The 26970-nt window shown below is 32.2% G+C and overlaps 1 protein-coding gene across 1 annotated transcript in view; it reads left to right on the top strand.

The window, feature by feature from the left end:
• LOC129228124 (alcohol dehydrogenase class-3-like) overlaps nucleotides 1-22227 on the top strand; it is a 39780-nt gene extending 17553 nt beyond the window's left edge. Inside the window, exons 5-10 of the mRNA XM_054862771.1 lie at nucleotides 2423-2555; nucleotides 6962-7178; nucleotides 9012-9142; nucleotides 10474-10609; nucleotides 18784-18922; nucleotides 22093-22227. Of these exons, the coding sequence (XP_054718746.1) occupies nucleotides 2423-2555; nucleotides 6962-7178; nucleotides 9012-9142; nucleotides 10474-10609; nucleotides 18784-18922; nucleotides 22093-22117 (781 nt within the window). The 3' untranslated portion in view covers nucleotides 22118-22227. The remainder of the gene's footprint in view (nucleotides 1-2422; nucleotides 2556-6961; nucleotides 7179-9011; nucleotides 9143-10473; nucleotides 10610-18783; nucleotides 18923-22092) is intronic.
• Nucleotides 22228-26970: the final 4743 nt, after the last annotated feature.

The raw sequence follows: 26970 nt of genomic DNA, 5'->3' as shown, positions 1-26970 counted from the left end.
TTTTAAAATTTGATGGTTTGATGTAGTACTCAATAATGGCTGCCTACTGATTATAACTACGTCAAACGATAGTTTTAAGCTTAAAGTTATCTATAAAAATTACATTGAAAATAACTAAACGTGTCTGATGGAAAAAATTGTTTTGGCTCTCCTGAAAAGTGCCAAATTTCACATTTGTTAGTTTAGCATGGCGCTGATATGTTTCTTTAGTTCAAAATTTACTTTATAAATTACAAGGGCGGATCCAGAAATTTCTCAAGGGAGGGGCGATAGATTTTTATTACTTGCTTTTTACTATGCATACTGATTTAAAAATACTGATCACAAAGGTTTGGAACTGTGTCTCAATTCCAAAACAGTTCCAGGATATGGTCCCAAACCTAACATCAATGAAACTCGTCTAACTTTGCATTTTTTGAACTTCATTTTCAAAAAATTATCAGTGGCAGATCCCTCAAGGGAGGGGGGATCGCCCCTCCCTTGTATTCGTCCTTGATAAATTATCAAATACTAATAATTTACAGTGTTGTATTAAGTCGTTCTTGTGAATCATATTGGCTTAAAAGTGTTTAAAATCATTTAGTCCTCTCATAGCAGCATCAAGCGAAAGTGCTGTTCTGAATTTGAGTAACATATCACTTTCACTGTCTGATGAATCTACTAAGACTTGTTTTTGGAGCTGCTGAGGTGATAAAATTTGAATCACATCACATGCATTCTTAAAGTAGAAATTAATATCCGAAATCAATAGTAAATCTCTCCACTGTTATAACCTCCTTATCAGAATCCCTTTTTTATTGTTAATGGAAACCCACAGTTCATGAAGCAATGAGTGTTGCAATTTTGCATAAATTTTGTGTTTTTCCAGGCAGAGGATATGAAACGTAGGGCCTTTAGTACATTAATATGCTTTTGACATGCATTTTTATTTTAGTAGACTGAACAGAAAGAAGTTATAAAAAATTGTTTAAATCATGTGTCAGGATTCAAAAGAAATATGTTGAGTTTATCATAAACAAAAGAACATAAAAAAATTTTGGGAAAAAAAATAGAACCAACTTCAAAATTGCTCTAAAAAGTTAAAAATAATTTTATTCTTTAAACACCATCGATAGTACTTTTAAACATAATTTTTGAAGTTGGCGCAAAAACAAAAAGTAAAATCCAGTGTAACCATGCTTCGTTCATATTTTTTTCAGAAAATCATCCAAAGTTAGAAACGAAACATTTATATCATTTCATTACTTAAATATGCTGTTATCAATGCTTAATGTATGTGGTAGTGAAGAAACTAGGCCTGGTTAAATTTATAGTTGTAGTTGAGTTACGGCTGTGAATGATCTTATCTATCGTTTTTGCGCCAACTTCAAAAATTATGTTTAAAAGTACTATCAATGGTGTTTAAAGAATAAAATTATTTTTCACTTTTTAGAGCAATTTTGAAGTTGGTTCTATTTTTTTCAAAATTTTTTTATTTCATTCTTTTTAGTGCAAATGTAGATATTTCAGTAAAAGTTAGAAGCTACCATCACGAAACTTTACCTTACTTTTTCATAAAAATGCTGCATACTAAAAAAAAACTATAAGCACGTCTTAAACTTTAAGCGATTGACACTAAAAATTTATCTTTGTTCCTCTCTGAAATTCATTTGTGTGTTAATTTAATTATAACCATTTAAATATCCCTAACTAATTTGCATTTCACAGCATACCATTTGATTGTGATGCAATCCTGTATAGTTGAGGCAAACATAACCTGGTAGTATTGTGAAGGCTAAGCAGATCCTGATCACTGCATCACCTCGCTTCCAGGTTAGCTTTACCACCACTATGGAGCAATGACACTGAAGAAACTTGATGCTTGCTTCAGAGAAGCCTTCATTCAAAATTAGCATTACAATTACTATTTATGTTACTGTTGTATGGCACCAAACTTTTATAACAATGGGATTTATATTTAATCATTTAATAGGGAAATTGCATGAAATTTACTGTTTTTTGCCCATAACTTTTTCCTACAGAACAAATACGGTGAAACAAAGTAATGGGACCAAAGTTTAGCCATCCCCTATCCATTAAAAAAAGAATCATCGAAATTGGTTCACTAGGTGAGACGCTGTGAGTGGACAAACAAACAGAAAAAAAACATACATATGGTATGAACTGATAACTGCCTCCTTTTTGAAGTGGGTTAAAAATCAAGTTGACTTTATTTATGTAAAAATATTAAAAGTGGGAAAGAGATGAATAGAGAAACGTAACAACCAAGGAGAAATAACTTGATCATTATTGAAGAAATTCGGGACGGACAAGAAAATTTTTTTAATGCAGATGAAGTTAAATTCGGGCTCTGCTGTGCGTGTGTGTTTTTTTATGTATATATAATTTCTTACATCTTTCTAACCAGGAAAAATTTTTTCAGGAACACTCAGGGAAAAGGTGTAATGCCTGATGGAACTAGCCGCTTTACTTGTAAAGGCCAAAATGTATATCATTTTATGGGTACCAGTACTTTTTCTGAATACACAGTTGTTGCAGAAATATCTGTTACGAAGGTAAGCATTACTTTAAAATTGCTATGATATACCAGATCCAGGAACCTTTTTTGTAGGAATTGAGAAATCTGGTTTGTTTTTGGTAATAGATCTTGTCTTTGCAACTCCAGAACAGTGAAATATATCGTATAAAAATACGTTATAAAGTTATTCACAGGCAGGTGCGGATAGGAACTGTCATTTAAGGTCATGCTAAAAAATTTCGAGTTTTTGGTTCAAAACATTTCTGACACTGTTTGGGTTTCAATAAAAAATACCAGATAAGCAAGGAATAAGGTGCCTAGTATGGCACAAACGTTTTTAAAGAAGAAATGGAAAGACAAAATGAAAGGAAATATGTTTTCAAATATTTACTTAAACAAACAATAAATCACAGGGACCGCGTGAAGCATTCGCCAATGCACTAAATGCGATAAAATCGTACAATCGGCAAACAAAATTCGAATTTGGCGAATTTATTGGCGAACAGAAAATTTTCTAAAATATACACAGAGGAAAAAAAATCTCCCTTCAGATGTCAATCTAGATAAAAATTAGGTCCGTTCACAAAATTTGGACCCCTAAAAACGGACCCTTCACAAAATTCCCGACTCCTAAAAACGAACCTTTCACAAAACTCCCAGACTAGCAATCACTGAAAGTTGTTTTATCATCGGACCTCTCTGAGTAGATTTAGGTGCGCGCATACACGTTAGCATCAGATCGGAGCGTTGCCTTCCATCGGATCGGAGGAAGGATGACATTTGCCTCTCGCCTCTTCGCGCCACTCTACTTGTGCCTCTCGTTGATTGGATATCGAGTGCGCAGCGTGGCTACCGAGTAGAAAGTGTTGGCGGATGCCTTGTTGAATGGCGTGTTTGTTTCATTGTGTTTGATGTCTGAAACATCAGAGTAAGATAGGAATGCAGTCTTTACTTTGTTAAAAGCTTTTATTTCTACTCTCAAATTTATTAAAGAATGATAAATATCACTTGAAGTTGTTTTTAGCCATTTTTTCCTTTGAAAAATAACATATGGTTTGTGGAAAAACTACTTAATTTGCATCTTTTTTCTCACCAAATTCCTAAAAATGGACAAAAATACCTGGACATACCCCTGCCCTTATCCTCAAAAAATTGTCAAAAATTAAGTTATACTTCACTTTCTGAGTAAATATTTCTGCAGACAAAAATACATTAAAATGAGTAAAAGTTAGTCTTTGACTAAGGCTTTTGAAATTTAGCTAACACTTTGAAAATTTGACTAATTTACTGGCGAACAATTCGAAATCCTTAGGGCGATCCCTGAATCTTTGCACTTACACTTAATTCGTAAAGTGTTTGAACACAATGTATAATAATATAGTTACATGATGTTTTACATCCACCCATCTCATATACAGTTATTAAATTATGATCGCATAAAATAATGATGGATGAATAATATTGTTGACGGCTCATGACCTTCCCCTATATCCACCCCCTATTTACAGTCCCTGTATATTTATGACGACATAGCCAAATGATACTATAGATAATCCTCATTTCTGTTTATGGGTAAATGAAAGAACTGATTTTTTTTTACTTAACAGATCTATTATTATAAACGATGTCACTATCTCACTAGACCCAAGAGTTCAACTGTATTTCTAATCCAAAATTTATCACTTAATCAGCCAAAATAGTTTATGTTCTCAGGAATCAGATTATACTCATCTGCAAATTTTATTTGCTGTAAGTAATTTTACTCCCTTTGAATATTGTGTAAAATCTGTCTTTACTAACAATAAAGCTGAAAGTTTGTATGTCTAGATCTCTGTCTGTTACGAGCATATCGCCTAGACTGTTTGGCCGATTTTCATGAAATTTGGCGCAAAATTAGTTCATAGCCTAGACCGAGCATATTATCATAACGTGGACGTACAAATTACCATAACATGGACGAGCAAACTACCATGAGCGAGCAAATAGCATAGCAAATTGGTGAGAAATTATCATCCATTATTTGTAAATGTACAGGGGAACCAAATGACCTTTTAATTTTCTACTATGTGCAAAGCCGTGTGAGTACCACTAGTGATGAAATAAAATAAACAAAAATCTATGTGTGATGGTGATGCCTGGTATAAGTTGTCTTGATGTAGAATTGGAAAAACTAGGTGTTATTTTTGATGGGAAAATTTCTTAATGCATAAATAGTACACATACAGGAGCGCAAGAAAACATGTATTCTAAGAACATACAAATTGAAAAAAATGTTTTGATTCCAAATTTCACAGCTGTAGGTACTAAGGGATTTTTGAGCATAGCAAAACAGCCACTTTTTCATTTGAGAAGTTGTATTCAAATTCGTAGTTTCTTGTATCATTTTGCCCTTTAGCTCTGGGCTTGAATTTAGCTTAACCTAGGACTTCTGCTAAAATAAAAACCCTTTTATTTGCTGTTCTAATTGATTTAAAAAAAATGGAACAAGTTGAATCTGGTGCTGAAAAAAAAAGTTCTTTCGAATAACATAAAATTTTAAGGGGTGTGGGAAATCTTTCACCACCGTAATAAGGAATTTATGTAAAATTTTAACTTAAAAAATTTATCACCAAAAAAATTTAATTTGAAATTTTAAAAAGACGCTCCAAGAGCTGAACTACTAGGGCTCAAAGTAATTTTGTGCCAAGTTAAAGGCTGTAGGTACTATGGGGCTTCCTGGAAGCAGGCCTGCCACAGACATCCTATCATAATTTTTTTGATATTATTTTTTTTTAATGTATAGAAGAACATTTAGTATATTGAAGTATATCATTGCATTTCAGAAATAGATATCTATGATTCAGCAAGAAATTGCATTAAGATATATTTCTTAACTGGATCGATTTAAATCCTTCATTCTTTTTTGATCTTTATTCATCTTTATCATAACTGCTTCAAATGGCACAAAACATAAAAGTTTTTTGGCTGAATTTTTTTCTCTTTAAAGTATGTATATATAGCCTTTAAAGTATGTATATAAGTATGTGTAATAATTAGTGATGTGCCGGATTGTTAAAAAAGTAGATCCGCGGATACGGATATGGATCTGGATCATTAGTGGCAAGATCCGCGGATACGGATCTCAAAATGTTTTTACCCAAATCAACTACCCAAGTTCAGAATTTGCTACGGAAGGTATTCCCGTTAGGGTAATGGCACTGTTTCTTCAAAAAATGTCATCTACGGCGAAAATATAATCAAGATTATGATTTACTCTTTAAAGAAATATCCGTTAAAACTAAGGGGGAGTAAGCTTATTTCTAGATAGCTTGGTAGATGTAGGATACAGGAGCAAGAATGTAAAACCGCTTCTGGACAGGCTAGAAATATTTTTTCGCATTTTATTTCAGCATAAATGCAGCGCTGACCCATTCCACCCAACTTACCCCTAACGACGTAATAGCAGAGCGGAGAACACCTTTACAAACAGTGAATAGAGAACTTAGTCTCACTTTTTTTTAAGCATGCCGATAAAAACCAAAAGGAAAACGTAACAAAAATAACAAAAACCAATATTAAGTTAAAAATTTTTTTAAAAAAAATATCCCAGAGGGCCTACCTTATATTGAGACGAATTTCGCGGGTCAGAATACGCATTGCTGACAAATATGAACTGACAGCAGGTAGAAATTTTAAATCATTGAGTTTTTCTCCTTATCTTCCGACTATGAAATCGCTACCAATCACGCGTATAAAGGCTTAGAATAGCATTTAAAATTTACTTAACAAGACTATAGCTCCTACTGTATATAACTTGAAAGTTCCAAATAAATATGAAACGCAGAAAACTTCGTTCTTTCAATTAGGGCCAATATTTTTACGTAAGGGTAGCTTTTACTACCATAATTGTAAAAAACGTTCAGTCGGTTTTTAATATCTCCTGTAATTAAAGTTCTACAAAAACGAGGCCAAGCTAAGAACACTTTCGAGCAAGTCACCTTTTGAACGAAAAAAAGCAACTATCAAAATCGGTTCATCTGTTTAGGAGCTACGATGCCACAAATAGACACACAGATACACACTTTTAAAACTTAGTATGTTTTCCTTTTTGCGACGGGGGTAGAAATTGGCTTGGGAAATGATTCCTTTTAATTTAAATAGGGAATAAAACCTAATTTAATAAGAATTAGAGTCCTTTATTCAAATGTTAAAGAATTTTTAAAATAGAAAAGACCCGTTTAAGATCCGCCAAAAAAGTAACAGATACAAATATGGATACAGATCTTTATTTTCCCTCGGATATCCACGGATACGGATATGGATATCCGGAACATCACTTGTAATAATTAAAAAAATAGCTGCTGATTTTTCTGCTTTTGCATTGTGATGCAGTTCATGTGAACTTTCAATATGGATTGTAATCTTCAATGTATTTTGAAATCAGTGCACATACTTTCTTGACAGGTTAACGAATCTGCACCTTTGGATAAAGTATGCTTGTTAGGATGTGGCATTCCAACTGGCTATGGTGCTGCTCTCAATACTGCTAATGTTGAGCCAAATTCAACTGTTGCAATTTGGGGTTTAGGAGCTGTTGGACTTGCTGTTGCTATGGGTTGTAGAGAACGGGGAGCATCAAGAATAATTGGTGTTGATATTAATCCTGAGAAGTTTGAAATTGGTAAATATGCTTGAAGTTCATGCATAATTTATTGTTATTGTACTCTATAATTGCTGCTAGCCATAGTTCATATGAACAGGATTTTGTGGATTTAAATGATCTTAAATGTCTTTAGTTATTAGAAACAGATTTTCCAAAATACAAAGTAAGCAACAAAATTTTGTTGAGTAGTTACTTGTAACCAGTAAAGTTTTGTTGTGTTGTATTAGTATTGAATACAGTGAAGCACCGTTTATACGTTTTTGAAGGGACCATACGAAAAAAGCGTATAAATGAAAAAACGTATAATAGGTGTACGTTAATGTGTATTAGACTCTGCAGGGACCAATTTAAAAAACGTATAAAAGAGAAACGTATAAACGTTGCTTCACTGTATGTCATTTTTAAATGCTTCTGAATGTAAGTATACAATATAATGATTCTGCTGTTTTTCTATATGCCTAGAATGTTCAACAATTTGATTATTTTTCCCATGGAAAGAATTTATGTTTGATATCCTCCCTTCCACTGGCCAGCAACTTTTTTTTTTTCATCCTATAGCTACAACCCCTCTGTAAATTGCATAGTAAGAGTTGACAAATTCTTTTTGTAAGTATTTCATGCAAGTCTAAAAGATGTTTTTGATTTTACAACCAAAGGAGCATTCTAACGTTCAATTTTCCTGACATAACATTGTTGCTGAGCAACATATAAGTTCCGCTCAATGCTAGACCTGAAGATTGAACTTTTCATTTGGTAGCCCATGGTCAGTAGACCCTTTTAGCAAACTCACCTAGCTTTCTTCAAATTGAAGAATCATTGACCAACATATATTTTTCACTTAATAACCACTTTTTGTTAATTTGATTTTTCTTGAATAAATTATGTGAAAAAAAAAATCATTTAAGTTACAATATAACATGATGTGTCTTGCACAGAGTTCACTAGGTAACTTATAAAAAATTACGAAATAAATTACATACATAGAGTAATGAATTTACATTAAAAATATTTGGGAATAACCAACAATAATGCTCTAAATGCAAACATTAATAGAAAATGTTACTGTTTAATTACTGTATCAGTACTCTGTGTTCTTGCTTGTTTGTCTGCTAATACAGTCATCCCCGTTTTTCGCAAAGTCAAATAGACCAAATAAAAATTTTGTCATAGTCGTAATTTTGTTGTAAAAATTTAATGCATTGTAATATGAGAAGGGAACTGAAGTTAAAATATAATAATAAATTCTCTGTAAAAGGGTGTGATTGTACATTATATTTTAATGACTCTTCCTTATTTTGAAAAATAATTTTTCATCTATTAATGTGAAAATAAACAAATTAATGAAAGAAAACACATTTTTTGATACAATGTTAATTAAATATTTTAATTGAAAAAAAAAGCATAAAATCGTGATAGACGATTTTTTTTCATTTGTAAAACATGTTTAAATCTGAGGAGTGTTCATTAGATCATGTCTTTTTGTTTATATGCCATTTGTAAAAAAAGTTTAATTGTAATTTAAGCATGTGAAAAATTGCTTTTATGCTAATATAACTAGTGAATTTGTAAACATGTTTACCTATTTGAATTCATTTGTTCTCTTAAATGATTCTATCATAAAGCATTTTTTAAAGCTTTGTTTTGGTGACTGAGTGTTTCATTAATGGTCATGTATTGACCCTTCCTCCTCAGTAGAGAGTATATTTATATACCCCACTGTTACGAAGTATTTTTTAAAGTTATATAGATTTGTGTGTGTGTAGATGGTTTTTTATATTTCAAATTGTAATGCAAAAGTAAATTTATGTATATGTGTTTGCTTCATTTTACTTATAAAATTTTCTTTAACAGCTAAAAAGTTTGGCTGTACTGAATTTGTTAACCCTAAAGATCATGACAAACCAATTCAAGATGTTTTAATTGAATTGACTGATGGTGGATTAGATTATACATTTGAGTGCATCGGAAATGTTGCTACTATGGTAAGAATCAATCTGATAAGAAGGCTATCTTTGAAACACATGATAAAAAATATATTACTCGGATAAGAAATACATTGCTCCAAAAAGATCCACATTTCTTTTTTTTTTTTCAACTAAAATAATTTCTTAACTCAGAATTACTCCAAGGAACTCCAAAGGTTGTAAATTAATGTTCCTAGCAATTACTTTGATTTTGGCATCTAAGGATAAACTTAATAAAACATGCTAATCCAGTGAAAATAATACAGTAAATTAAAAAATAAACAGTTGCCAGTTTTTTCTGTTGAAATCCATTGAGAATTTTCCTTGACATAAGATCTACTTTTCTGCTCCACTCTTTATACAGCAAAACTATGCAAGGAATACAAAATATTTCTAGCATTTACTCAAAGTTACCGAGAATAAAAGTGCCTCTTGTAGCACAAGCTTTGAAATCCTATGAAAAATGTTTTAACAAGTCGTTTAGATGTTTAAAAAGTTTATTAAGCAAAAGTAAATGTTTTGATTTTGCTGTTATATATGTTTTTTGAAAAATGGATGATAGCTCTCAATTAGGAAGCCGTGCCTTTATTGATTGTGCTGTAATTGAAATATATTGATTGTACAATAACTCTATTTTTTAAGCGTAATACAGCTGTCATCTCTGAACTGAGAGTTTCAGGAGCCCTCTTAATTATAAATTTCTTGCCTACTAAATCAAATTTTAGCTCCTAGTTTAGGATAAATACATCATTTATCCTAAACTATGGAGTTAAAATTTGAATATTATTACCCTTTACTATTGCCCTTTTTGCATTTTTAATACCAGTGAAAATTACATAAATATCTAAAAAATATCTTTAGTGTAAGCAGTACTAGATCCTTGAATGCATATTTGAAGATCATTATTTGCAGTCACTGAAATAATAAACCGGAATTTCATAACTCAAGTTTTTTATTGTTTTAATAATGTAAATACGTTTCTTTATTTGGTTTATCAAAGCTTGTCATGATTAAAAGCAATATGAAGAATGATTTATTTTGGGAATTGAGTATTGACAGTAAAATCAGAAAGGAAAATTACTCTTTTGTCATTCATTATGAGGAAAGACTCGCACAGATTAGTTTAAAAATAAGGAAATTTTTGCAGTTTCATATAAACCTTCTAACTATAGTTGGGGCAAACCTAACCTGGCAGCATTGTGAAGACTATGCACACCCTAATGACAACATTATGAAGCTATCAAGTTAGGTTTGCCCCAACTATAATTCTTTTAGCGGACTGCTTTTTTATTTATTTTTCTTCTCTTTTTGTCAAATTCTCTTTTACTTATGTATTTCCTCACCCTTAGAGGGCTGCTTTGGAATCATGTCACAAAGGTTGGGGACAAAGTATCATAATTGGTGTTGCTGGAGCTGGTCAAGAAATATCAACACGGCCCTTCCAACTTGTTACTGGTCGTGTATGGAAAGGCTCTGCATTTGGTGGTAAGATTTTGTATTTTCTGCTAATAAAAAATATAGATAGATTTCTGGGGGAAGGATTACCCCTCCCTTAAAATTCATTAAATAGAATGTTGAGGAGGCTTTTTTCTCAAAGAGTATACCTCTAGAATTAGTGCAAATAATGGTTTTTTGAAAAACATGGGACAATAAGTTGGGAAAAATGATATATATATATATATCATGACTGAATTGTATTAAAAACAATAGAGCAATTTTTCTTATCTGTTTCAAGTTCTTTGAAATTCAAATAAAAAATTAATACAAAAAAAAAGAAAAGGAAATAAGGGGTGCAAGCTTTGCATACACTTTTAATATTGAAATAACAAACTAGGTGCTTAAAAAGTAAGTGTTGTCTATTAAATTATAAACAGTAGGGCTCGACCGATGGCATTTTTTGGCCGATGGGGCGATGCCGATTGTTGGCCAATTGTTCAAAGATGGCCGATGGCCGATTGTTTTCCTCCAAATGGCCGATGGCAAAAAAAAAAAAAAATCAAACAGAAATAAATTGATAAAATTGTCAGGGATTTAAAGGATCATTGATTCATTTCACTTTACTTCCTTTCTACGAATAAGGAATTGTAATCACAAAAAAAAAATAAAAAAATCAGATTTTGACCTAAATTTCTATTTTACAATCACCCAATTTAAACTTCACAAGTTTTTTCGGCACATCTGTACATGCATATGTACCTAAGAACAGGTAGATGATCGAAATATCCATTTTGAATGCCTCCTCAGCTAATTATCGCAAATTCTCTTGTGATGTCCTCATGCGCGTAAACTTGCGTCACTCAAAAACGTTATGAAATAGTAAGTTGAAAACTCATACGTACGTAGTATGATCTAAAAGTTAGAGGACAAGTTGTATAAAACCTTACCCTAAATAGTTCACATTACCGAAGCACATCTATCTACAAATTAGTCACCTTGGACGACTATGCACTTCTGCCAACGTTCGTATAGCTTTTAGAAATACTCCTGGAAGACATTTTTCGCAACCTCCTGTAAGGCCTCTTGCGCTGCTGCTTTAACTTCAATGTAGGGGAGAAGATGACTTTAATGCTGAGGATGCACGGTTCGATTGGTCAGTACTCTGATATGACAAATAATTAACATAACGTTTCATCGGACTTAGCTCCGTGTGACTTTTACCTGTTCTCAGCAAAAAAATATTTGCACGGACGTCGCTTTCTTCCGTCAGGAGAAGATAAAGCTGCATCATAGAAGGTAGCGAAAAATGGCTTCCAGGAGAGTTTCCAAAAGTTATATGAACACTGGCAGAAGTACATAGTCCCTCAAGGTAACATTTTGAAGATGGATGTGCTTCTGTAATGTGAACTATTCTAGGTAAGGTTTTATACAGCTTGTCCCCGAACTTTTGGATGGTACTATGTACAATCTGTATAGGGTGTAGTTATGCTTCTGCTTTTTTGACTGCTGTATGATGAAAGAGAAAGAACAACAGTCAAAAAAAAAAAAAAAACTAAAAGGGAAAAAAAAAAAACAAAGAGACTGTTTAATAACCAATTGATTTGTTTTTTGTTGTTTTTTTTTTTTAAATTGAACATATAACTAAGATTTCAGTAATATTGTAATGATGTATGGATTTAGGTACACTAAACATAGTTAAAAAACATTATATTATGTTGTTAAATCATTCAAAAAAATTAAGAATAAAACTATGAAACCGTCAACAAATTACGCAATTAAATTGGAAAGATTGCACGTAGACATTTTTTAGTCATCAAATTAAACGAAAAAGGTAACAGATAAATTACAATACTAAATCATAATAGGAATATTTTTATACTTATTTAAAATTTATGAATAGAAAATTTTGCATTTTTCAAAGAACTAAAACAATGACATAAATTTTGCTGGAAAAAGAAAATGCCATGAAAAGAACGAGGCTCTTAAAACGCAGCTACAATAAACAAACTCAATATTTACACCAAGTTAATAGTTGAATACATATACTACTTGATCTGATGTTGGCACACATAATATTGAACAATTTGATTATTTAATCTTTTATGAAGCTTTACAAACAAGTTCAAATTAAATTGTTCAATTTAACAATATTTTTTTGAAATTTAAAAAATTGCATAATAGAAAATCCTTGAAACTTTTCTATAAAAAACGAAAATAACTTATTCATTGATTTTATATAAATGCATAAAAATAGTTGCTTACAACAGAGAAAAAAATCGATCGCTATTAATGATACAAAAAAGATGGCGCATTACAAAATGGGGGGGGGGGGGTCACCCTCTGATTTTGCAGTAACTCACACTTCGGCCCCAACCTCGGCCTAATTTTTTTAGTACAGAACCGCTAAAATCAACGCCTCGGAAGAGTTTCTGAATCTATTTCAGCACTTCCGAAGAAAAAATTAAAAAGTCCCTTCGATTTCCGAATTATATCACCATTCAAAACGTCGTTAATCAATTTCTTACATTAATGCTCTAAATTCTTTCTAAACAATAGATAAAGTTTGAAAAAAAAAATCTCTAATTTTATGAATGGTGTTAGTTTTAAACAACTCGGAAGTACAACTAGAGTTTAATTTCAGAAATTGAGGGAGTGGGAGGAGAGGCACGCAAGTGTTCTCGGAAATTCAAAAAAAAATCGTAAAAAATAGAATTCAAAATAATCATAAACATTGAGAATAAACCCTTTCAAAACTTGCACCCAAGTTTGTTTTGACGTGCAGTGGCGGATTTAAAATATAGTAAATGTTGCAATTGCACGAGAGACCCATACCTGCCAAGCCTTCCGGATTTCCCGGAAGTTTTACGGATTTTTATGTCCTTTTCCTTTTTTCCGGTTATGAGCAAAATCTTCCGGATTTTTCACGTTTTGTAGGAAAAAAATTGTATCTCGCCAATTTGGGCATTTTGGCGCTAACGATTCTTTTGTGGAATGTTTTAGGCCAAGTAGCCAAGGAAAGTTTGCCGTAGGAGAATGGCACGTGAAGAAGTGAGGCAAGATTATGAAGTTACGGAATGATACAGCGCATGACTTCATTGGGATCCAATCAAAGCAAGCGTCGCGCCTGGCAACTAGGGGCACAATTTCGGCACCTATTATCTTCTCGTTCTCTCAGTTCAAGCTGATTTTGCTTTGTTCTTTTTTTAAAATGAGTACCAAATGTTATTTCCAAACTTATAAAGAAGCAATAAAAGTAATATTTACCAAACGGAAAGTAAGTTCAATTGATATGAAATTCATAACTAATATATTGTTAAATGTAAAGAGGATAGGGGTCCTGTTTGATTTTATTTTGCGTTAAAATCTTGTGGATAAAAATAAAAACATCTTCCGGTTTTTTTTTCTCGGAGGTTGGCAGGTATGAAGACCCCATAACCATAGGGGCACCGTTGGAGTTACAAAAATGCAAATGATAGATGTTTTACAACTTCTGTGATACAGAAATAGGGCCCCAAAATGTATTTCGACGGACCCCAAACTTGTAACTCCACCGAAGCAATACAGAAAATACTGCATTGCTGTGATTTATATTACAAATATATCGAAAAATTAAAAATTACCGTCGGCTGAACGGGAATCTAACAAAATGACACAAAAACCGGTTTCGCCATCTCATATTTGTTTCCATGGTCTCCAATTCGGCAATATATCACCAAATGATCAAATGTCTGAGACGCTATAGTAGTTTTGCATTTAAATAAGTAATTAATACCCACAAAAAATGAGTAAACAGGCTTTTCAGAACACCCGATCGAAAACAAAAAGGGAAGTGCACAACTGGAACGTACTCACACCCCATATGCGAAAACTTATCCTTCTACAGTTTACCATTTTGGAGTTATGACTTATGAGAGATACATACGTACATCCTGCTGCAAGAAACAACGCAATAATTAACTTGTTTGGTACCTGAATGCAGTATTAAAAACTCTTTCAGGGGTGACTAAAATAGAAATTCATACTGAAATTTAGTAAACAATTTTATATGAAAACAACCTTTACTTTGTATTAAAAGGTACCTTCAAAGGTACATCAAAGGTCCTTTTTTTTCAAAAACATTGGCCAATTCCATCGGCTTTTCGATGTTTTTAAGGCCGATGGGCCGATGCCGATGGCTAAATTGTTGAATCATCGGCGCCGATGCATCGGTCGAGTCCTAATAAACAGCTTGAAAATCAATTGAATCATTCAAAGCTTCTGCATTTTGTAAAAACTTCCTTGGTTTGCTAAATCCCCTCGCATCCCCCCCCCCTCCAATCTCAAAATATGTGCTTCACAATATTTTTTTCTCTTAATTTATGATCATTTAGTTATTACAAGATCAATGGGGGTTAGTATAAATCATAAACAAGATGAAATAATGGAGAATTTCTTAAAAACGAGAATTCTAAATGATATTAAAACAATGTTAGTTTTATTCCATGCAACATTAAATCATATGCAGGGAAATCCGCTACAATGAATACCGATACAATGAAATATTCCTTACAACAAACATAACATTCGGTCCTGCTTTAAAACCCATTAAGATAATGTATAAAAAATCTCATTTTAACAAAGCGATTTTTTTTTTAAATTTGTTGCAACGCAATGTTTTTCTCAACATTAGTTTGAATATTTGTTACTTAACACTGCTTTCAAAAACCAAAAACAACTTTCACACGTCGTAACAAGGAAAACTCCATTTGTGCTTTCAAAAAAGAGCTATTCAAGGTGGAAATCCGCTTATGCTGAAAGATAAATCGATGTGTGACAGTAAATAAACCAGTGTCTAGCCATGCTCGTCTTTCTGTGCACCGAGCGTAAGGCACCCTGCAAATTTGTGAAGGGGTCAGCAAGATTTCAACTTTTTTTGGGCTCAGTATAAGTGACGTTTATAAATTAGAATCTTTTTTAATGTCCTCAAGGACCAAATCTTTCAGATAAAAGAAAATATTACTTTTTGTCATGACGTCCGATGAAGTTTCAGTTTTTAATATTTTTCTCTCTTTTCTTTCAGAATAAATAATGTGTTTAATTATATTTTAGGTTGTTAGTAAATGTAAATGTTGCAAATTCAAGGATATTAGAGTGCTGATTTGCAAAACTAACACTTTTATAAAAATCAAGGAAGTTTTAAGACGATTCCGTTAACAACGAATATTCCGTTACAACGAAATACAGTCAATTCGCAATACCGATAACCCGAATCTTATTATAACTCGAAGTTTTTATCAAGTCCCAACCACTTTGTCTTTAATTCCTTGCTATTCTTTCTTCTCAATATCTCGAAGTTAACTTCCTTTAACTCGGAGAACGAAAAAAAAAGAAAAAAGAAACACAAGTAACTATGAGAGAAAAATCAATTCACCTTCACTTACAGTTCCTGCACAATAGACCTCTAGAGCAAGAAGAGCACCTGTTGAGCCAATGTGCAATAAAGCAGTTACACATGCCGAAATGAGTTAGCTTGTTTTCTTTTGTTATACTGTACTGTTTATACTTTGACATGTTGCTGGACTATGAATTTGCTTTTAAGCCGTCAAGTTGTCAACTGCTTGTACCTTTATTCAAAGGCCAACCTAAGTTAAGATGCATTCCCCTTCATTCTTTAGTTCGATCATTTGCTGATAAGTTCCTGAGAGAGAGAAATAGTAAGTTTTCTTCACTATTAAAGATGTCTAAGCAAGTACTCTGTCAATGATATTAAAAGAAAAAGAGATGCTTCTAAAGCGGTAGAAGCCATGAATCCGAATTTGAAACGAATGAAGATGTGCACTTTTCCTGAAGTAGAATCAGCTCTATTCAAGTGGTTCCAGCAGTATCGAAATCAAAACCATGCTTTTGATTTTTTTCTCGATATTTTTGATTAAACTGTGCAGTGTGCATATTGTGCTTAAAAACTTTTAAGTTCTGTAATTTTGTCTGTTATATGTACATATTAATTAAAATATTCAATGGTTTTATTATTGAAATGCTTAAAACCAAAACTGGTGGTTAATCACACTTACGATAAGTCAAAGTTTTTCGTCGGTCCCTTTAGAATCGAGTGATTGACTGTATTTATCAATCCCTTGGAGTTCGTTGTAACGTGATTTCACTGTATTAACATATTTGACTATCATCAAATCCGGGCCAGGGTTTGAAACTTAGACAGTCCGAATGAAATCCACATGTCTGGAAACTCTAGCTATAAGTCACTATTCTATCTGTATGTACTATCCACACTAGGACTCATTACGGTTCTTGCACTTTAGCAGATGTTAAAGGCTGCATGCTGTGTTTAAAAATGCTTCAAAGAATTTGTAGAGTTGATTTCAAAAATTGAGCTAAATTAAGAGTAATAATGTTATACCAAACTTCCATTTGTTAAACAGTAACACCAACCTTTAACTGGATTTTTGCTTCTGTTTGTAGTGAAAAATGCATTTTCTCATGCTATAATATCTTTCAAAAGTCAAAAATCATCTGAAAGGAGAGAAAAACAAATTCTCTTGATAAGGTGGCCTCGTAACCTACTCATGTACCTCATAGTTCTATTCATGTAAACTTAAATTTGTGCGAATAATATCTTTTAATTCAAACAATTAATTTAATATATTTTAACAACAATAATAAGGGGGAAAATGCATTATATCACATATTTTAATTTTTTACCCTTTTATTTTTCTACATTACCACTCTACTCAGATGTGTAATATTTTAGCCGGTATTGGATGGTTAAAACGGGTGAAGTTTTGCACTTTGATATGTGTTTTGTAAAGCTGAATGACAAATTGAATGAATACGTTATATTTAATTAATTGAAGGGCTCGGGGCAGAAACGTGACAAGCCACAAGGTGTGACTTTTCGATCAAAATTTTTGTTTCTCACAGCTAAAATTGAATTAAAAATGACAATAGATTATGTCATTTGGAGAAAAACATCTGGGTTTAGTATTGCAGAATATAGAATGTATAATACCTTTGAAAAATTCCACAAATTGTTTTTATCAGTGGGAAATTGGCCTTTGAAAAATTCACATCATGTGGCATATCACATTCTTGCACCAAGCCCTTTAATTCTTCTTAAATGTTGAGAATTGAACAAGGTAAGATAGTGTATGGTTCCATGCAACCAATTTTAAAATCAAAATTCATAAATTTCCTGCTTCCAATTTTCGAACTGTGTTTAGAAATTGAAGTACAGTAAAGCATTGTTAATACATTGTTTTTTTTTGCAATGGACTGATGTGAAATGACATGTACGAAAAGAACTTATTATCAAAACGCTGAAAAATCACTTTCATTTTTACTAATTTAGCCCTCCAAGCTCAAATTTTGCGCAGATATAACCAGTTTTAAATTTTGAATCAATTATTTTAAGTAATTAATATAAACTAGTCTGCAACAGTTTTGTGCTAAAGACATACATTCAAGATTTAAGTATAAGTTTTATGTGAAATAAATCAAACATTTATTGTACTATATCTTAAAGGTTTGTATGTAGCGTATCAAAAGTTATTAATGTAATTATATGATTAGCATGCTTAAGTGTACAAGCAGGCATTTAATGGAAAAAAAAAATATTTTATAGTCGCCTGACATGCTGATTTCCTTCGCTCTAAGTTCATAACATTATGAATTGAGTTTAAATTAATCTTTTTCCACTAGTGCTTTGACAAGCAAAATAACCATTTTTTCTTCAATTTATTTGTCCTTCCATACCTGAAAAATGTTTGAAATGTCACCCCTTCAATAGAAACCCAGAAAGTTAGACAAACATAAAATTTTCAAATTTTAGTTGAAAGTAAAGAATGATGTATAACTGATAAACAAAAAAAATTTTTTTTTAATTCCATTCACCTGTTTAGAAGCTACAATGGCACAGACGGATACAGACATCAAATTTGTAACCGTCTTTCTTTTTTACGGTGGGGGTTGGAAAAATGTGTAGTCATTTTTATGTAATGTCATAAGCACAGTCCTTAAATTTATAATATTTCTACTTAAAGTATTTGCTTTGTTTCATCCAAATCATCACTATCAATTTCATTAGTCGATGTTTAATCTTTAATATTTAATCATCATTTGCTTGAAAAAAACTTACTTTCAAGTAATTAGTTTGTACTTCCATGCATAAAAATCAATAAATTACATAATTTTTCTTTCCATTCACATTTTAACAATTTTTTTAATTTTAGGATGGAAGAGCAGGGAAAGTGTTCCTAAATTGGTGGAGCAATATATGAATAAAAAATTAATGTTGGATGAATTTGCTACTCACAAATTTAGTTTGAATGAAATCAATGAAGCATTTCACTTAATGCATGCTGGAAAATCGTAAGTATTTTTTAATACTAAATCGGTTGTTTCTAGTTTTTTTTTTAAATAGTTTTGGTGCTGATTTTTAAATATTTAAAAATAATTGTCATAATTTAATACCTTATTGTTGTATAATGTCATTTTCCTAGTACCTAGGAATGTTAATTTCCTAGTTACATGTAGAAATATTTATAATTTTGAAAATTTTTGAAACATGGATTTAGCAATTGTTTGTTATTCACGAATACATCAAGAACAAAACTTTGTAAAATTACCAAGACAAATTTGATAAAGCAAAATGTTTTTGTCCTGATTTGAGTCCATGTTTGATTTTTTTTTCCCCTCGTGATTTGCATCTTTCAAATGCATGATTTTTGTTGGATAGCAACAACTTTATAGACTGGATTTCAAGGAATCATTGTAAAATTGTCAGCTTTGCATACAATTCCTATGGTCAAATAATTGGCTGCTCCGTTAGAGGAACATCAGGAAAAAAATAACCAGGATTGAAAGAAAGAAAAGTTTTAAAGAAGGGAACTTTTTCTTCAGAGGAAGGAAAAGAATAAATAAGTGTTAATAATTGGTAGAAGAAAAGGTTGCACTCTAAAGCTTGATAAGTCTTTGAACTGAATTGCAAGTTTAGCTATTTGAGGTTATCAAAATGGTCAGGACACAAATTATGAAGTACATGCCCCAGCACAAAGCGGTTCTTTTGACGAAGCAGGTCAAAATTAATATTATTTGTAAATTGCCATTTTTAAAAGCATTAGGTGAACACACTGGAGGAACTTTGTTGTGTGTTTTGTGCAGGGTTGGTAAGTTATTGACAGTCAGTGCTTTTATCCAGTTTTAACCATGGTTCTTAACCGTCATGTCAAGAACTCCGTTTTGACAATTCGTCAGGTAGAAAAAAATTACTGTTTTGGCTCTCCTGAAAAGTCAATTATCACATTCATGAGTTTAGCATGGTGCTGACAATTTATGAACATAGAATATTTCTATTAGTTTATAGAAAAAGTTAATTACAAAAGAAAACAGAAAATAATACCATAAAAAAATATTTGGATACTGTATAGTACTTATTGAGTGCTGATAAACGTACTTATTTTTACTTACACTCAAAAAAAAAAAAAAACACATAAGACCTGATAGTATTTTTAGATTGATAAATTGCTTGCAACAATTTTAGTTAATTAAAAATAGAAACAGAATTGCTTTTAAAATTTGATTCAACAATTTTAATATCCATAATTATTTTTACTGCATAGCAAATTTCTTGAAAAACTAATTTATAAACTTATTTCAATTAAGTTTATTAATTTAAATTTTAATTAACTTGATTGATATGTTGTGTAAATTACAGTTAAATACTTTTCAGCATGAGGAAATCTTTTGCATTTGTAAAAAATATCAGTAGTGACTGTATTTAGGTTTTTAACAGGTTTTTGACGTTTTTGTTGTTTTAGACATATATGTCAGGTTTTTGAGTGTTCGCCTAGTTTTTGACACATGACATTAAAAACCCAACTCTGGTTTTACAGTAGGAAAGCAAGGAGAAAGCATAAGTATAAAACTAACAGAGTGTGAACAATTTCTAATCAAACTTCAAAGAAACTGATTTGGAGAAGTATTGTGGGAGTAAACTGTAAAATAGACTCCATTTGAGCACAAAACTTGTGAAAAAAATTTGTATCCTAATCACTCCAGCAATGGAACCAAACTTCAGCAATGGAAATATAAATGACCTGCTTGACGTATGAAATCTGCCTCTCAACCATTTTAAAAGTATTGATTGAGAGAAAGAATAACTCTGCACAGCATCAAAATAAGTAAACAGGATTTTTTTTTTTTTTTCATTAGAAATGAAATAATTACCAAAACTGTTTGTATGATTTTACACATTGTAAGAAAAATTATATAACATCAGTTTAATTGCAAAAAATGAAACTTAAAATGTGAATGCTGGTGATTAAAGGGAAGGAGCTAAAGTGAATAACATCAGTTTTCAAGGAATATAGAGTTCAGTTACTATAAAATATTGAAAAATATATTTTTTTGTTAATTCAATAAATGAAAATATGAAACTTTTTGAGACAAAAGCAATTTTCTTATGTGTAATTAGTTTTCATTATTTAGTTCTGAAAATAAGTTTTTGTTTTGTGAAATATACTTCAATTGACCTTAAATAAAATTCTAAGATAGTGCTACATGTAAAATTTCAATGGCAAAGTCGTGATTTTGAGTTCAATAAAATAGAGCAAAAAAATCTTTAAGTAAGTCATTTTCGAGTTCATTTTTCAAAGCAACCTCACGTAAATATGTACCAAGTTTTTTAATGCTAGAATTATGGCGGTCTTCGTGTTCCTAGAATTACGGCGGGGATCATTTTGACCCGTTGAGAAGAAATCTCTGTAGTTCACTATATAATGTCATATATTTGTAAAAAATAATTTAAAATAAACATATTTATAATTAATAGTTTATTTAAAGGATGTAGCGATGTTATGGATAGATAATGAAGCGTTTAAAAAGTTTTTTAAATGTACTTAAAATGGCCACCGCTGTTTCAGTTTCATTTCAGACTCTAGGGGCTAATGCACCTTTTTTATGTACAAAAACATTATGAATGCTTCAAGTTCTTGCAATAATATGTCCCAAGAGGCAGTTTCTGTCCTGTTTCAGCATCCGTAAATGTATTTGCATTTCTTTTTTCCTCAAAGGGGTCAAAATGACACCTGCCAGCACTTCTAAGAGTGACCTTTCAGTTTGGATATATATAAAGAAAAAAACATTTTCTTGAAAACACCACGGAAATATAAGATGCATGTTCGAGGCACCTGGGGACTCCGGCCCTTATCCTCAGGTGTGACTGCTATTTTCTTGAAAACAACGTTATTACACAGCCCGGTGATTTAGGAAAAGCCAAGAAAATACTAAGCTATTTATGAAAATACAGAGGAGTGGTTAGCAAAAAGGTTTGCTTGGGGACAAAATGATCCCTACCGTAATTCTAGTGTTAAGAGAAATGCAGCTTAGTGTTGATTTTAAAAAGCACCTCTATTTCTTACTGATTTGTTTGGCATCCCTTTTTTCATGAAGTTCTCAATGGTTGGCACCAATCCTTTACTAAATTGTAGTATCTTTTGTTATTACAAATAATGCAACATGCACTTTCATTTCTGTTTCAGGTTGCGCAGTGTGGTTTCCTTCTAAGTCCTGTCCATTACTTATACCTATTTGCCAAAAGAAGACATGGCTTACCTTTTCACCACTTCGCAAATGATGTGCAACTATATTTTGTAATCAAATGCTGAACTATTTTGATGTAAAGAAATAATATTTTTTCATTATGTGTTGTTGGCATATATTTTTTCCTTTTCTTTCTTGCCTTTTTCCCCCTTATTATTATGTTTTTTTGGGTTTAAATTTTCATATTCTTAAATTTATAGACTTTTGATCCCAAATTAACTTTGAACACTATTTCAAAATAATTATTAGTTAACTCATCTTCTATATTATTTACATGAAGTCACTGTGGGAGACCGTTGAATGTTCCTATATGATGTAAAACACAAAACGAGAGTGTTACAAAAATTACTTGCCTAATTGAAAAGTAAAAGAAATGCCTTATTTGTGGTATTGTACTACGGAACCAATAAATTTTCTGCATTCCTAACTAATACTGTACATATGCCATATCGAGTTTTTTTTTTAAATCGGTCACTCTCAGTTCTCATTGGAAAGGTTTAATAAGGGATTTATCTGCTAATTTGTCAGACTTGCTTATGTATGGGCTTTTGCAGTTGCAGCACACTTCAAAATTTTCACGCAGAGCCTGTCAATCTAGGCGACTGCCCAAGGCCCTGTGGCAACAAGGGATCCCACATTGACTCAGTATTATAAATCTTTTAAGCGATGTTATTAAGAATAGTTTTTATAGAAATTAACTTTTCGTCATTAGTGCATCTTTAACAAGAAGTTCTGTCTAGAACTAGTCGAGCCTACTTTCCCGTATACCCATACTACTTTCTAGTACCTGATCAATGTTCTCAAAATAGCTAAAATCGCAAATTGTTTCAAACATATTTTTCCAATATTTTAAGCTACTTTCTAGGAATAAAATATTCCTCACTCATCTAAAAAAATTAGATGCGTAAAAAAAAGAAAAAAAAACGAACAAATAAAATAGCAGCAACTTTTAAACAAGGCAGCTAATACATTTTTTTCCATTTAAAAAAAAAAATTCTTCAACAGCTTTCAAAACGACAAAAAATAATAAAAATCAATAAGCTCATTAAAAGAAATGCATCCTATCAAAAAAAAACGTTTCTTTTCCCCCTGTTGCCAAAAATAATTTTTTAAATTAATTAATGCATTTATCAAGATAAATAAAAACAATAAAATGTCAACGTAAAGAAATACTTTTCATTGTCAAAAAAAAAAAAAAAAATCGTCTGCGCGTATCTTTATGTAGAAACATAAATGACTTCGAGTTTATTCACCGAAAACTGAATACCTAAATAAAAACTTTAGCGTTAAAATAAAAACAAGTCATGTTAACAATAATTATTTCACAGTTAAAACCATAGCGTCGGAGTCGGAGTCAATCTAATTTTGGGATGAAGGAGTCGGAGTCGAATATCCAAGAATCGGAGTCAGTCATTTGTCCGTGTATAAATTTTTGCCAAAGCTAGGAAGTCATAGTTGAAGTCGGGGAGTCGGAGTCCGATTAATTGTCGGGTACATGAGTCGGATTCGGATTCAGGTGCCCCTAAATTCTCGGAGTCGGAGTCTGGAGTTCGGCGTCAAGAGCTATTTCCAACAAAATTTGTTTGAAGTAAATCCGCCTTCAAGTACGGAATCTACATTGACTTTCAGTTTCCCCGTAGGCGCTAATGTTAAGGGATTTGAACTGTTCAAAATTGAACAGAAAATTGTTCAAATCAAAAAAAGATTTTATATACAAGTTTTTCATCAAAAGCTTTTTCCTACAAAGTTTGTTTGAAGCAAATTCGCCTCACAGTTCGGAATTGCCTTGAATTTCCCCGTAGGAGCTAATGTTAAGTTTTTTTGAACTGTTCAAAATTGAACAAAAAATAGTTCAAACCAAAAAGCGAAATATGGGAATAAGGTGTCCTTGCCGAGATCTTTCGAACAAAAAAAAGTTTGTTCGAATCAGACTATTTATTCAAAAGTTATTAGGGGGGGACAGACAGACCGACAGACATTTTTCCCCATCTCAATACCCTACTTTCCAATTTTTAATTTTTCGATGTTTATTTAACTATTTTATTTATTTTTGACTTTTTTTTGTTTTTCGGGATATTTTTAAGATGCATTAAGCCTTCTTTCATGCTTTTTTCTTCTTTTTCTGACTTTTACTGGGAAAGTAGGCTAAAAAGCAAAGTTTATCTAGTTCACGGCTCCATATTGAGTGTGGGGCCCCGCATAAGCACCAGACTGTGGCGAATCTCAGAATTTATTCAAGAGAGAAGGGTTACTGCTTGGGATCTTTTTTTTTAATGCCTTTTGAAACTCTTAAAATATTTTTTTTTAAATTCAAAATATGGAGGCAGCAAGAAGCAAAGGGAAGTAAGTGACGAAATTAAAATTTTTGAGATAATCAGTTCAAATAATAGTGGAACCTTGCTCTTCTGTTTTGGGGCACGATACGTTTTAGTAGCTCTGGTGGGTGCTGCTATGCAAGAGCGCCACCAGATTTAGAACAAAATTTCAATGAAAGCCTACCTAGGATCTGACCTTTAAATGTATTTTACTCAAAACTTTATATAGTCTACTTACATTCCTTTGCTTCTAGCTGCATCCATTGTTTAATGCATCGCTTTTATTTAAAGTTTAATCTGTTTATTATAAAATGCTAAAAACTCAACTTCCTCGAGGTAACTTCACCGAAATATCCGATTAATTCAGTCTTCCAATTTTTCACATTCTAGCACATCAAAAGGAACAGTATAATTCATTCATATAATCTCTCTTAACTCAAAAAGCATAACCCGCTTGAAACCTCGTTGAAATTTCATAAGTTTATTGGTTGTAATTGGATGTTCATGTAGAACTCTTAAATATGGCAAGAGTTAGAACTGGTCTAGTCTAGATTAATTTCAATGCCAACCGAAGTAAAGTCATTGATTGGCGACATATCGCCAAGCTGGTGACAAAAATGAGATGCCAAATCCAGTGTCAGTTCGAGGATATCGGTGATATTTAGCAAGATCATAGAACTTATGTTAACATTGTTGAAATTAAAATTATGAAACTCTGTAAAACTCTTACCAAGTTGTTTAAAATGTTATACTCACTCTAAGATACATAAATCTGGTAATTTTTTTAACACGTTTCATTTAGCTACTGCAATTTCAGATCTCGGGGGGGGGGGGCATCAAATGCATGTCTCCAAATTACAAGATTTTTGCTGTTTTTCTTCGTTTTTAATCGTGTGGATAAATTTGCCAATCCTAAGGCGAGAAAGAAAAGATTTGCTATCTTGATCCAATATCGATAAACTTCAAAGAGAGAAAAATATAATATTGAGCAATACAGGGCTGGGCTCAGTATTATCCTAAAAATATCCAGGCAAACACCAAATATGCAGGCGCACAGAAAAGAGGGGGAGTTAATTATCCATGTTATATATTAGTAGACATTTCGTTCAGAAAACCTATGAACAACATTGATTTGATGATTTCCAAGAAAATTTGCTTAATAGAAACAATTTTTTGATACTGTAACTCATGTTCCTGTTTCTGGATTGCGCGCCCCCCTCCGCACCTCGCTATTTACGCCACTGAAAGTGAAGTTTTAGATTTAAATTATGATACAGATTTGAGAAAAGCTTAATCTTTATAGTCTTGAGGAAAAGACAGTCTTTGTGGAAATGATTTGAGTGTTAAAACTTTATTTTTGAATGCATCTTGTACGTCAAAAAAGGATCATATGAGGCCCCTAGTTTAAAAACTGGATACTTGCAAAAAATTCGATTTTCTTTTTTTTTTTTGTTAATCTTGTAGAGAATCATAAGGCCTATTTGCCTGCTCAATATTAGGTTCAAAAACCGCTTCTTTCCCCCTTGAAATGGGGCGGGAAGGTCTGCCTCAGTTTCAAAACCGGACTTTTTACAAGTTGAGCGTTTGTCCACTCCTACAAGTATCCAATTTTGAAACTAGGGGCCTCATATCTTGTCCAGCAATAACTTAGCTCAATGTCCCTGACCTGATATCTGTGTTCGATTGGAGAGATATCGACCGATTAATCGGTAATCAGCCAATCTGCTTATCAGTGCATCCCTAGTCACTACTTAAGCTACTATCTAAGGCTTTAGCCAGATACAATCGTGTGTTACTTGCTATGCAGTGAATAGTTGGAAGAAGTAAATCTTCATTTGGATTGATTACAAGAAGCCTTGCTCAACTAAATATTTTGCTGTTCACCTTTTTGCATCATGGCGCAATCATATCATTAGAGAGTGAAAAATTCGACTCTGGTCAGCGTTTTATTTTTTTATGTTAACAATTGAAAATCGATTGCTTCTGCCAAGTGCTTTGGAACACCAAAAAATCAGAGGCGGCGATTGAAGATTATAAGTGCGGAGCCAAAATTTTTTTGAAAACTGAAGATTTTACTTTTGGCTATCTTTTGGGTCACTAAAGGCTTCGGAAACTCTTCCCCGAAAAATGAAGTTTCGGCTGTCTTTGGTGATGTAAATAAGTTAACATCCTGAAAAAAATCTCGAAACTGGTATCTTTAAAAGGCAAATTTAGGACATTTTTAGCAAACTGAGAGTAAGTCGTGCAGGGATTCTGTACCAAAAATTTCGCAAAGTTGAATCGTTTTAAAAACGCTATTTCAGGATATCTTTGAATGACTTAATGAGGAAAGAATGAGTTCGGGGGTTCTCCTTTGGAACTGATAAAGCCTTGAAAGCTCAATTTTATACTTCCTTTGGTGACTTCAAAGGAAAATTCGGAGGTCAACCCCCCAATTTGTTCCGTAATTGGAGTCTTAAAAACGCATTTTGACATTTTTACTGATGTAAGAAGTGTGAAGCA

This window comes from Uloborus diversus, chromosome 8, assembly GCF_026930045.1.
Source record: "Uloborus diversus isolate 005 chromosome 8, Udiv.v.3.1, whole genome shotgun sequence".
NCBI lineage: Eukaryota > Metazoa > Arthropoda > Arachnida > Araneae > Uloboridae > Uloborus > Uloborus diversus.
This window is presented reverse-complemented; position numbering and strand designations above follow the sequence as displayed.